The sequence below is a fragment of the Cottoperca gobio genome, chromosome 15, assembly GCF_900634415.1.
Source record: "Cottoperca gobio chromosome 15, fCotGob3.1, whole genome shotgun sequence".
NCBI lineage: Eukaryota > Metazoa > Chordata > Actinopteri > Perciformes > Bovichtidae > Cottoperca > Cottoperca gobio.
This window is the reverse complement of record NC_041369.1, coordinates 19,051,082-19,064,811: the sequence shown is the minus strand read 5'-3', so window position 1 is coordinate 19,064,811 and position 13,730 is coordinate 19,051,082. Positions and strand designations below refer to the sequence as shown.

Here is a 13,730-nt window from a genome sequence, read left to right as displayed (position 1 = left end):
ACTGTGCTTTGTGCGGACGCCTGCCTTCATCTTTCATTTGCCAAGCAGGTGGGCTACAGCAGCTCTTCTGGCTCACACTAACACTGAAGGAAACTGAAAGACACACACACACTCAGACATGGGGGAGACGTGTGCCTGACGTCTGGAGTGATTATCCCTCTCAATCTTTAAACAGGGATGCCTGACGAGCGTGCATGTTAATGAACAGATACTTTACTTACTGCTCTCATCCTTCATCACTATTTAAACACAACCTATGGATTACATGATTTTAATGCTATAATATGCTTCTTGCTTGATATGCATCTTGGCTCGCTCCCCCCCCCCCCCCCCCCCCCCTTTCAAGAACAAGTCAAACGGGTCAATCTACAGAAGAACAAGCCGAGGAAGATTTTGTGATCGTCTGTCGTTATGCAGTCAAACATGGCGTACGAGTCTTGCACTGAACACAGAACAGTTCACGCAGAGTTTAAAGTGCTTTACAGACATTTAAACTTTGGAAGGAGTTTGAAACACGCTTTAAGCAGGAAGGCAGCTGAACGTCACGGCTTGTTATGTAAATGTTGGAGGCAGCAGTTACGTGGTGGAGGGTGCCTCTTCAACCCCGAACATGTGGAACAGGAAAACAAAATTGCTCCTAGTGTCAGAAAGTGAAACTACGAGGACATCTAACGGCGAAGACGACTCCAAAAACATGTTCTCCCGTTTGTCTCGTGTTAACTTTGAGTTCAGACTCCGTTGAAGTGACCCGGGTTAAACTGGCGTGCTCCTTCTTGTCCCTCGTCACGGCCTCACACGCCGCTCTCTCCCGGGCTCACTGGAGGGTAGCGGCCCGACTCCGCCATCCCATCATAAGTGAAGACCGAAACTCCGAAAAGCTTTTAAGTAGGCGAGCAGACAATAATGATGACATGGCTATCAGGAGAGGAGGAGGGGAGGTCGGTGGTGGAGCGAGAGCGATGGAGTTAGTCTTTAAGAAGTGAAACGGCGACGGAAGGAAGCAGTGAGGCAGGAGCTTTACAGACTCGTCCACAACTGCGTACATGCGTGTGTGTGTGTTGGGAGGGAGGTCATTGAGGAAAAGGAGGAAGCATTCCCTGGGTATGCAGAGCTTTTAGGCCGTACGTGTGAGGAGCAGGGGCGGCCCGGTTGGTTGTGGCGTCACCTTTGGGAGCGGTCGGTGTAGCGAGGGGGAAAGAAAGCAGAGGGGCGAGTGAGAGAGAGAGCACGGAGCAAAGTCGAGTGAAGTGGCATAGTGTTGGTCTAATTGCCTGATTGTACTCAAGCCGTTCTGCCGCTGTGTGTGTGTGTGTGTGTGTGTGTGTGTGTGTGTGTGTGTGTGTGTGTGTGTGTGTGTGTCGTCATCCTGGTAAAAGCCTTACAGGCCACTCGCCTTTAATTCTGTACGAGGTGCAGAAGGAGCGAAACACGTTAGTTTCCGACTCGCTAGTAATCGGACCTCATTGCTGCTCAGCCAGGAGAACTCACTCACTCACAACGTTAATGCATCCCCTACACACACACACACACACACACACACACACACACACACACAGGTTAAACGTTCAGATTTCTCTCGTTATTTCTACATTTTTGTGTCATTTAATTTATATCTTATTATTAAGGTCCGTTGCACCAAAATGTATTAGTTTCATATCAGCATCAACACGGAGTCAGAATCTGCTGTCATTTTACCCACAAAGCAGCCATGACGGAATAAAATGTCTCCCTGCTGCCGGGTATGAAGGCAAAGGGTTTATTCTGCAACACATATACATCTGTGTTAAGGTAATGTATGTATTCTGAAGTGTTTATGTGATAACAAGATGTCTTTTACTCCCTGAAATGAATAAAAGGCACCCCGCCTTTTCTTTATCAAAGGTGGGGGCCTCTGAGGAATATGAATTATTTAGCTTTAACCCCTGTATCATATTAGTGTATACATGTAGGTCAATGAAAGTAAACTGTTGTAGAGAAATGCTAAGTATTAGTTTGAGGTATAGAACCAGTGTGAGAGTTCAAACCCTCTCAGGGATCCTTTCTGTCGCGTTGCAACATGAATACAGGAGGATTTATTGTTAGAAGTTTGTTTGTTGACACCTTTTCTCCCTCTCGCCTGTTGTCTATCATCCCTTTTACGTCCTGTCTTTGAGTAATTGATTAAAGTCTTAAAGCTGTACAGGCTCCGGCTTTACTTCTACAATACTTTACATATATATACATTTCCACTGAGTGCTCGATGTGGCCTTCAACGTGACTAAGTGAGGATCATTATGCTTCCGTGCTATACATTTAAATTCATGAAGAAACGAGTAGTTATTAAATCCATAATTAACCTTTTAACCCGAGTGTGGGTGTGAAGGCTGTTGCGGGGGGGTGTGTTGGAGTGCATGTTGGAGTTGGAGACTTCCAGAAGCCTCGTGTTGCGTCTCACACGTGTCTTTTGTCCCTCTCGTCTTGCTGTAGCGCTGTAACGCTGTGGCTCAACAGGAGGATGTGTTGATTTCCTACTTGTCTCAGAAGGCGCAGATTCCTGGACAGGTAACAAACACTCAGACCCCTCCAAGGATTCATGACAAGAATAGTAGACGAGTTGTTCTTGTTAGCAATGATGACATTGTACTGACTAAGTTAATCAACGATATTGTTTTCGTATGTAAATTAATATTTGTGTGCACAGGCGGGCAAGATCAAGACTCTGCTGAGCCTGATTCCAGACTTCACTGGGAAGGATGTGCTGTACTCGTACCTGATGAAATCTCATGGTAAGTGAGAGAGACACACACACACACACACACACACACACACCCCTGGCTCGCTGTACTGTGGCTAAGTCAACATTAGCGGACGCATTAACAATGCATCAGGTCAAGGCGTGTGTGTGTGTGTGTGTGTGTGTGTGTGTGTGTGTGTGTGTGTGTGTGTGTGTGTGTGTGTGTGTGTGTGTGTGTGTGTGTGTGTGTGTGTGTGTGTGTGTGTGTGTGTGTGTGTGTGTGTGTGTGTGTGTCGGCAGACATTCAGGGGTGAGAAGAACACATGTCCTCTAATGAGTTAGCTGGCCTGGCTAGCCTAGCGTGCTAATCGCAACACGGTTCACCACTCAACTTTTTCTTCCCACATTTTTTACTCCTGTCCATCTTTTCTTGTCCTCCCGCCCTTTTTACCTACATCCTCTCCTCATGTCCCCCCCCCCCCCTTCACCTCCTCACCCTCCCGTCTCCCCTCTTTCGTACCTTGTCACACCAGAGATGAGCAGACATGACTATTTAATTAGCATCAGCTAGCTGCTCGGTCAAGACGGTCATAGGGGACACAATTAGCGATGCTCTGTTCGCCCCGTTTGTACTTTTTCATTTTTCTCTTTGAGGGTTTTTTCTTTTCTCGTCTTTTTAACTTTCTCTTTTCTTCTTCTTGTTTTTGACGGTAGTGACTTTACTTTCCACTTTTGCCTCTTTGATGCTCACAACCGCACACACTCGGGCTGTTTCACACTCGCATAACATCACCGACCTGAAGAGGGAGATGGTGTACGCAAAGTTAATGATTTGGAATCCATCATTTTTTAAATAATTAGATATTTAAAAGTGTATAAAAGTATTTCTCTGCCCTGTTAATTAATTAATGAGAGACAAATGACCACCACCAATAAAAAGTATGTTTTCTTTCCTAAATGTTTTCATTCAAATTTGACATGTTGAGTTTTTTGTGTGTCATTTCTCCCCCCTCAGTTGTAGATGGGGACTTATCGTCAGCCAAGGCTCTGCAAGAGCACATGCAGAAGGAGGGGATAGTAATGGACGAGCTGTCACTCAAACGGCTTGCTCAGCTTTACCGCAAGGAAGGAGAGACGGTGCCCTTCACTGAGCCCCCAGTGAGTCACACTCACACACACACACACACACACACACACGACTAACTGGAGCTGGGGATTGATCTTCAGTGCAACGATCTGTGCTGCCACGGTTTATAAATGACATAAACTCCTCACACTAAAACTTAAATAACTCTTTATTACAGTTTGCTTGATATAAATGTGGGTAACATGATGATGTAAATCTCCCAACCCTACGTTACACTAGCAGTGAATTACACACACACACACACCCATCCTTATTAATTCATACATGAACAACGTGGGTGCGTGCGTCAGAGTGCATGTATTGTGTAAGAGAGATGGTGTCACTGCGAAAGCCGCTCTCTGTTTCTGGCTCAGTGTTTTTGAGCATTTCAGCACATTGCACAGTTTGTAACTTGATGTAAGCCTATTTTTGGCAGAGGAGACACACACACACACACACACACACACCTCTCAGCCCCAGCACTTTAATGCGCTGTCCCCTCGAGGCAGGTGTAGACCGAAGCCCACCTCTTACGTTCCCATCACTCACCTGCAGTGCAAAGATAGAAGGAGAACGAGGGATGAAGGCAGAGAAGCTGCTGCATTATTCACTGGATGTCAGGATAGTTAAGTGATTGCTGGGTTTCATAAGCAAAGGAGATGGAAAGGTGAAGTCACGGCGAAGTTTCTATGATCGCATCTCAGTTAGAAACACACCTGTCTTTGTTGTGCTCCCTCCTCTCCATCTTTATAGACGTCGCTGCAGCATGAAAACAGCAGAAACGTACTTAGAGTAGACGCACGTTTCACATATTACAATTGCTTTGAAACACACTCCACTGTATCATACAGATATCTCAAAAACCTTTAACAAATAAAACCACATCTGCTGAGAAAATATGATTTTGTAATTAGGGTGAGCTAAAAGTGTTTCAAGCTCCTGCCAGGATCGCTCCCTCTCTTTCCTTCTATAGTGAACGCGGCTATTTATCAGCATTAATTACTACATTAATAAACAAACGTACAATATGAGAAGCCAGCGTCAACTGCAGAAAAGCTCTCACCTTCTCCCCTCCAAACAAAACACCCACCACAACACTTTGTCTGGATCAAAACACCGATTAATTAGCCGGGAACAGAGGCAGAGAGCGAAAGTGTGCGTTTGGGGAGTGTGCTACAAATCCCTAATTTGTGTATTAATGGGGGTTTAAAGATGAAACGAGAGAACCTGGCTGGAGAGTGGAGACTGTTTAGACAGACCCAGGGGGGCTTACTTTAGGAAAGAGGCAAGATGGAGACGCACACACACACACACACACCTTACTCCCTCACTATGTGGCAGGTGAGCTCATATTGCCGTTTGTTTCTTTCTCTTTCCAGGAGTCCTTTAAGTTTTACGCAGACTTGTTGAAAGAGAAAACATCCAAAGCCCAAGAGTCAGCTGAGGCATAAAGATTCATCCTCCTCTCCTCCCCGTCGAAACGTTTTCCTTTTTCTTTTTTATATAAGTCGTCCAAGCTGAAATGTTGAGTATTGTGTTAAAACTGTTAGACGCTGTCCTTTTGTTGATGTTCAGAATGCACAGATGTATTTATGCTAATAAATGTCACATTCTGAGCCGTGTGATTTGTGTCTGTGTGATTTAAAAAAAGTGGCACGATGAAGGTAAAGCACACGTGGAGCTAATGACAGGATTCATTCTACGTTTATCTTAATGTTATTGTTACCAATTGTACACACAAAACATGAACACTTCATATTTTTGTGTCGTTTGATCCGTTAGCGATGCATCATAATTTATAGAAATGGTAAAATATGCTCCTTGATCAGCTACAACATGTTGTATACATAATATCATATGCAGTAATATTACTGATGCTTAAAGAGTACTTTTGATAACATGTACTTTTATTTAAGTATGACTTTAAAATAAAAAACATTTGCTTTGTAATGGAGTATTTTTCAATGTTGTGGTATTTCCCCCCCCCCCCCCCCCCCCCCCCCCCCCCCCCCCCCCCCCCGAGTACTTTCCACCCGTGTTCAGCGTCAACAACACGATAATAAAATGGTGCTTCTTCTCGTGTGCATACTTTGTCACTCTTCTGGTGTAAAACAGAATAAGTATGTTGTATGGATTTGAAAAGCAACAGATTTAATTTAGCTGTGACTTTCATCTGTCTCACCCCGTCCCAGACGTCTCTCTCCTCTGTCCCCTGACCCTCCTCTGCTCGGCTTTGAACTCTCTTTGGTCTCCAATCCCGGCCCAAGATATTCGTGTTTCGTGTAAAGCAAGCTGCTCTTGACCCCGACTGAAGCGGGCCTTAGATAACACACGCTGGTTGTTTCCCAAGAAGATTGTGTTGACGTCAGAGGGTCAGCCCGGGCGGTGGAGCTTATTTGGGATACAAGTGAATAGGCAGGAGAAGTAACGTAGTACATATCAGGAACGTGTTAGGACTCCAGGGCTTCTTGCAATATTTGTACCTTTTTGTAACTTTTGAGTTGCTCATTGTGTTTCATGCACTTCACATTTGATGCATGACTTCAAATGAACCCTTTGTGAGGGATGTGTGGATAAAAAGAATCACATCATTGATGCCATTCATTGTTATGAAACTGCACGGCGACGAGCGACGACAGGTCAAAGGATGGCAGACAAAAATAAACACGCTCAAGTGGAGCCATTTGATTTAATACTTTACTAATTTGGACTCAAACCACGTCAGTCAAATATTTATCAGGCTTTTGCACCAGTGCAAAAACACACAGTTTACATAATCTTCAATCTTTGAGGACACAAGTACAAGCTCGAGTGTGACTTACTAAATCTCTTCTAGGCTTTTATTTTCAGTGCTCCCTATACTGGCACACACACGTTAAGCTTAATAACCTTACATATACAAAAAAGAGATAAAGCTGTAGAAAAAAAAAAGGAAATTGAAAATGAAACAAGCAAAAGCTGCAGATGGATATCTGCCAAAGTGGCGCTCTAATCATTTGCCGAGAGCGGAAAAAAAGAAAATCCATCATTTTTAACTTTGATTTGAGTGCAATGCTCTGCTGCCATCCAGCAGCAGACAGCAGTACTGCAACCAGTGCTTCTTTATTATTCCCATATTTAAACTGTTGGATATAGAAATACTTTCTACAAGTCAAAAAAAAAGACGGAATTGCTTGCATTTTTAGGAATTGTTTTATACATTAATGACTTTAAGTGCTCGCCTGAGGTGTCAGGTGGTTATTTCATGTGTTTCTACTGTGTGCAGGAGTTTCTGGTGTTGTTATTGTGAAAAGGTACATTTCAAAACATATACTTATATTTGACCTTTCCCCCTTAAACTAACCGCTTTCTCACAGCCAAACATCCTGATGGTGAGAGTACAATGACTCAGTGTCGAACCAGCCGAACCAGAACCCTCTCCCTGAAGTAAAAACTGCACTTCAGACAGTGTCCGGATCATCCAGATGTTTTCACCAGTCCTGACTGGACTTCTGTTTGATGAATTTAAGGGACACGTAATAGAGCGCCATGAAGACCAGACAGACCGCCAGCAGGACCAGATAGCACGCGTACAGAGGGTACTGGTTCATGTTCATGGCCTCCACCACCTCAAAGACAAACAGAGAGAGTTACTTTTAACAGTTGTGTTCATTTATGTACAATTATTGCCCAATAATTATATTAACATTTATACATTGGAGTGAGCTCTAATGTACTATAATATGACTTTTTATGTTATACTATAACATTTCTATACTACGACTTTTTATACTAAAAGAAATTGACACTCATGGATGATTCTGTGTGTGTGTGTGTGTGTGTGTGTGTGTGTGTGTGTGTGTGTGTGTGTGTGTGTGTGTGTTTGTTTCTAACTCACGTATATGCCGTCAATATTGATGGTGAAGTTTCTGAATGTGACGGGGTACATGTTGTCGCTAAACTGCACCTGCAGCATGCCCTCAAAACCCCAACGCATGAAGGAGGCGTGAGAGAACCACGAGGCCACTGGAGAGGGAAAAACATGCACAGGTATAAACATCTCTTCTTTTACTCAAGACAACTAATCTTTGATTATTTACTTATTTATTATTATTATTATTATTTATTATATTAATTCCTTATTACTTAGATTTGTGGCTATTATTTTAATAATATTTTTAATCTCTTTATGTATTATTACTTATTATTATTATTATTATTATTATTATTATTATTATTATTATTATTATTATTATTATTATTACTGTCTCTATGTATAGAGGTATTTTGTGTACATTTACATGTCTGGACTGAACTGCTGATTCTTGTATGCCCTGAACATTTCAATAAGCAAAACTGCTAAAAAAAACCAACAACAAACAACTAAGAACATTTAATCCATCTCCTCACCGAGCCACATATTGTCCAGGCTGATGACAAAACCTCCGGTCAGATAGAAGACAGTGAAAAAGGAGTTCCCCATGAAGGATGAGGTCTGCAGGGTGGGCAGCGCAGCCGCTACGAACAGAGCCATGGCTCGGCTGCAGTACACCACCAGCCACACCAGCAGGAAGTTGAGCAGGAAACGGTCCGGTGCTTCGTTAAGCCCGGCCAGCCAATAGATGGGAAGGCCGTACACCAGGGTGAACACGCAGTGCTCCGGTAACTCCCCCAGGACCTGAATGTTGAAAACACACATTGTTGATCCTGCTGTGTTTTGCATGCAACACCACATTACAGTCCTGGACATTACACTGAGGTGTGAGTCCAGCATGGAGCGGGACTGACCCCTACTGGAGGTTTTATCACTGTGGTTTTACCTTTGCAAAGAAGTACGAGGTGACGGAGTACATGCCGTCCTCCAGCTCGTGGTAGAGCATGGCTCTCTCCGTGTGACCTGCAGACAACGTGAGGTTAGTCTGGTGAGGTGCAGCTTTATAACCTCTGGCATCAGGCTTCTTTAGAGATTGGAAAAAGTCAAACGTTTCGGTTTGTCTGTATACAATATGTATATGTGATGCTTGTGTTAATGAACTACTTGACTGATTTTGACGCTCATCCTCCCAACCAGCTGTAATGACTCACATTTAGCTATGACGTCCAGCACCACAGCGAAGGGGGTGAGAGCTCCGATCATGTAGAGGAGGGCCACCGTGTCCTGAATGGACAGACGCTCCTCTCCTGCCCCGTAGTAGAGACAACCGACCAGCAGTGACATGAGCAGGGCCTCGAAGCCGTGGACCAGTAAGGTGACCAGGTCTCTGTAGTCGTTATACATGTGACGCCTGAGGGAGAAGGAAGTGGTGAGTAACTGATACACAAATGGTCATTTTGCGGGTGAATTTCACGTTTTCCACATGACAGGTGGTGTCGGGTGTTGAGGGGGTATTTGAAATCATCTGAAGTTATCTATCCGGAAGCTAAATGGACAAAAAAAAGGTCGGGACCCACTGATGTAACACATCCGAGTGCGTTGTTCTCACCTGATGAGGATGGTAAATTGGTGCAGTCGGCCCGGCAGTCTGTTTCTTTGATTTGTGATGGTGATAACTTCCTCTCCTTTTACTTTGCACAGCTGCTGAGGGCTGCTGACAGGTAAACAGTGGATCATGTGTTAGGTCACAGGAATCAGTTTCCCATAGATGACATTAATAAAATCAAAAGTTCACTTTGTAATGTTGTGAAACTGAATTGAATGGATGTGTTTCATGTGGAGAGGGTACCCCCTCTGAACCCCTCAAATAATCCAATCAGTCTTTCTGACAAGCAGAGCAACCCCAACATGCCCTGTGGCTGCTCAGGTAGGACACTGGCACACAGGATTACCTCTTAGTGTGTGTTGGTGCCGTGTCTGTCCCAGCTGGTTTCCACATGTGATCGTTTGTGTCTCGGACCTTTTCCATGAACTGCTCAGCCAGAACTGTGGACCGCTCCAAACACTCGGCCTCTCGCTCCGGACTGCGCCGGTCTATACTGATCAGATCAACTGGACACACACACACACACACACACAGACACACACACACACACACACACACACACACACACACACACACACACACACACACACACACACACACACACACAGACAACAACAAAATGAGGCTTGAGAAAGAATGGGTCACATCTGACCCATAGTATTCATCACACACACACACACACACACACACTAACCATAGAAGTCAGAGGGGTTGCAGTATCGTGGGCAGGGGTGTCCCAGGGCAGTGAAGTAAGGCACCATGTCTCGGGCAGCGCCGCAGTATACGGCTGAACCTGACGACAGCAGGACGACGAGGTCGAAGAGCTGGAAGATGTCAGAGCGAGGCTGGTGCACCGACAGCAGCACCAGGCGGTTTCCCCGGGCCAGGCGGGACAGTGTGATCACCAGGTTGTGGGCTGTGAAGCTGTCCAAGCCTGATGTGGGCTCGTCCAGGATCAAGATACCTGAAATGTAAAAACACCAGTTGAATAATCTTTAAAAGACACGACTCATTGTTAACGTGGGCTGGGTGTTGAAGATGAAGTGTTATATTGTATATTGCATTTTAATATTTATGATACTAAGGTACAGAAACATACTGCACGGTTTGGTTAGGAATATTAATGAACTATAAACCTGCCGGTTATTGAAATATCTGATATAAACAGCACAAAGAACTATCTTTACAGAAAAATAACACTTCATGCCACCTGCATATTGGTTGTTTTGATCTCTTAGAACAAAAACTGATAATAATAATAATAATAATATCCTCCAGACCAGAAAGGAGTTTAAATTCTGTTAGTTCATTTTATTTTATCTAACAAGGGGTTCAAGTGTTGAATATAAAACCTCACACACACACACACACACACCAAGAAAACAGCTGCTATATAAACCGGGAAAACTACTTTGGCAACATTAAAGGAATACTTCACCCCTAAAATGTTTCTTTGTATATCAGTTACTCACCCTGTGTTACCGTGAATTATTGAAGAAAAGGTTTTCTGACATTGATTGATGTCTCAAAACATCCGTTTACAAACTCTCACACAACTCGTGCAGTTTAATCCAAGTCTCATTTATCCAGTTGTTCGCTCACGAAGTAGAGAAAACAGTTTTCCTCAACAGCTCGAGGTAACACGGGGTTATTCATTGATATAAAATGGTCATTTTGAGGGTGAAGTATTCATGTGATATACATCTGCAGGTCTAAATGGTTACTATTACTTCCCCTTCCTATAGCTGGCGCAGGTCGACGTGCGATGAATGTAACCAGCCAGTTCATGAGAAGTTGAAAAGAAGAGTTTATAGTGAAAGTTAAGAAGAGAAGAGGTTATCTGTTTTCTCTCTCACCGGGGTTCCAGAGAAGCTGAACAGCTATACTGACTCTCCTCCTCTCCCCTCCAGAAACCCCCCTCACATAGTCGTTCCCCACCCTGGTGTGAGCACACTGTCGCAGCCGCAGCTCTGCGATGACATCATCCACCTGGGACGGAGAACAGCAGAGACAGTTTGTCATGATGTAACTGATGAAGTCTGTCTTTCACGACACACACAACATATCCTCATATATCTGTTTTACATCCTGTGCCTATTTAATCTCACCCTCTGGTCTCTCTGAGCCTGAGTGAAGTGGGTGGGGAGCCTCAGTTTGGCAACAAAGGCGAGAGTTTCGCGGACAGTGAGGTGAGGAAGAAGGCGGTCGTCCTGCCGGACATGAGCGATGTTCTTCTTCACCAGCTGGGGCGTGTTGGGCTTCCCGTTAATCCGAACCTGACCGGACGTCATTATACCACCCTCATCACGACATGTTATTATGTCCAGCAAAGATGTTTTACCACAACCTGGGAAGAAGAGCACGCATTTATTTCTACTTCAAGTACATAGAGTCTAAATAAAGATGAAGAGTATTGTTTCCCTGGTCTGTAATATGTTACAAGCTTGGCAGCAGAAAGGCAGGTGGGACAGATGACACCATGCAAGAAGGCCATCACATGTATTAACCTTGATAAGACACGGTCATTTGTGTGTGTGTTTGTGTCACCTGAGCTGCCGATGATGGCCAACATCTGCCCGCTGCGGACTCGGAGGCTGAGCTTGTTGATGGCTGTCTGCTTGTTTCCATTTATCTCCCACGGCAACTTGAACTCTGACAACCTCTCATACCAGGGAATCTGAGCCGCCGTGTCCACCTGGGAGCACACACACAAACACACACTATGAGCACACACAAGATGCGCATACACAGTGCAGACAAGCAACAGTTAAAAGCTGAAGGGAGAGCGGAGCAGCTGACCGTACGTTACCTCGTAGTGCAGGTCGTTGACCTCCAGCTCATTGCACCCTCCACTGTAGGTAAAGTAAAGACTGCTGTCCTCTTCAGACGAGAACAACTCTGTGTCTTGATGCTGTTAAAACAGGAGACAGGTCAATGAGGCAGTTTATATGTCTCCATATCAGTTCTAAAGCACACACTGCTATAACAACTGAAAGTAAAGATCATTAAGAGTGAGTGAGAGTGTGTGTGTGTGTGTGTGTGTGTGTGTGTGTGTGTGTGTGTGTGTGTGTGTGTGTGTGTGTGTGTGTGTGTGTGTGTGTGTGTGTGTGTCTAATGTTACCATTATGTAATCCTTAAATCTCTCCAATAAATGAAATGCAGCACATGCTTTACAGTGTATATACAGCAGATCACTGGTTCCCAACCTGTTTACTTAAGGGACCCCTTTTCTACTTTTCATATTATATAAGAATATAGCAGCTTGTGTTTGGGTCGTTATCCTGTGAGATATTTATATAGTAAACATATTATATTAATAATCCAAACTTAAAAAAATAACAATATCATCCCCACAGGGTGCCGCGACCCCAAGGTTGGGAACCACTGCTGGAGATGTCATGTAAAATACATGTTATGGCTTCTAGTGACATAAACATCCAGTTTTTAGACCCCCCCTGGTTGCTTTTCCACAGCACATTAACCTACAGAGACTCTTTATGTAGTTCAGACGTTCAAAATGTTGTTCTGGACATTTACTGTCACGTGTGTTCACTGAGATAAAGCGTACGTCTCCAATGTTAATAAACCAGAGTTCAGAAATACTGATATGATGATAGCGCTGATCTATTTAGATAAACTGTCCTGCTCTAGTAGAGCATGGGTTTACAAAAAGTCAGCCATTTATTGTGGGGACAAATAGATGATTAACACCCAGGTTAGCAAAACTTTAAGTATTCGTATTATGGAATATCTGGGATATAAAGCAATATAAACATTTACAGTATGGACTCTAAAGGTTATAAATGGCCACATTGAAATACATATTAAGCATAGGTACATTAATTAATTAATACAAATATTGAATATTTCATAGATAAAAGATGAATTACTTTGGTATCTAACATTTTGACTAGAAATATTAAAGCAATTATTTTATTTTTCTTGCAGTCAACATCCCTAAAACATGGCCACATTATAATTATAATCTGATTTAGCCACATAACATTTAATAATTAAATCAGTGGTTATGCAGCTCAGTGGTCGGGGGGGCTGCGGAGAAGTTTAACACATGTTTAGATTGAACCAAAGTTCATGGGTATATTAGCAGAGGAGTTTAAAACCAAAGCCTTCATGTAATGAACTGACCTGCGAGGAGCCATTTTCCTGATTGAGGCCGGTGTCTGTGTCCATGATGATGAAAGTTGCTAGTTGACGTTTGCAGGGTCAAGAGGTCAACACCCCCTTTGTCTTCTGTTGGGTTCCTCTCGTTTTCTGTTTTCGGGTGTCTGCCTTTGTTTTTCTGCTGTTGTTCCCCTCTTCTCCTCTTCCTCTCTCTGTCAGATAGTTTGACTCCAGTAAAGCTGAAGATCTCCTCTTGTCTCAGCTCACAAGCCTTCTCTCCCAAAGCGTCCAAGTTCATATCACGTCAGTT

The 13,730-nt window shown here is 43.7% G+C and overlaps 2 protein-coding genes across 3 annotated transcripts in view; one reads left to right on the top strand and one right to left on the bottom strand.

Moving 5' to 3' along the window:
• The window catches only part of lrpprc (leucine-rich pentatricopeptide repeat containing), a 46,798-nt gene extending 41,009 nt beyond the window's left edge, over nt 1-5,789 (top strand). Inside the window, exons 35-38 of the mRNA XM_029449967.1 lie at nt 2,467-2,541; nt 2,681-2,765; nt 3,729-3,871; nt 5,219-5,789. Of these exons, the coding sequence (XP_029305827.1) occupies nt 2,467-2,541; nt 2,681-2,765; nt 3,729-3,871; nt 5,219-5,290 (375 nt within the window). The 3' untranslated portion in view covers nt 5,291-5,789. The remainder of the gene's footprint in view (nt 1-2,466; nt 2,542-2,680; nt 2,766-3,728; nt 3,872-5,218) is intronic.
• Nucleotides 5,790-6,555: 766 nt separating this feature from the next.
• abcg8 (ATP-binding cassette, sub-family G (WHITE), member 8) lies at nt 6,556-13,686 on the bottom strand. 2 transcript variants are annotated; one of them, XM_029450180.1, is made up of 13 exons: nt 13,445-13,686; nt 12,108-12,209; nt 11,846-11,993; nt 11,407-11,645; nt 11,155-11,287; nt 9,993-10,262; nt 9,645-9,804; nt 9,302-9,406; nt 8,904-9,103; nt 8,639-8,715; nt 8,229-8,496; nt 7,717-7,844; nt 6,556-7,447 (listed from the first exon to the last, which is right to left on the bottom strand). In XM_029450180.1, exons 1-13 carry the CDS (start codon nt 13,487-13,489, stop codon nt 7,310-7,312), a joined length of 2,013 nt encoding a protein of 670 aa, XP_029306040.1. In that variant the 5' UTR covers nt 13,490-13,686; the 3' UTR covers nt 6,556-7,309. The 2 variants fall into 2 exon arrangements, with proteins under 2 accessions (XP_029306040.1, XP_029306041.1); XM_029450181.1 differs by having other exon boundaries at nt 7,310-7,447; nt 9,302-9,403.
• Nucleotides 13,687-13,730: the final 44 nt, after the last annotated feature.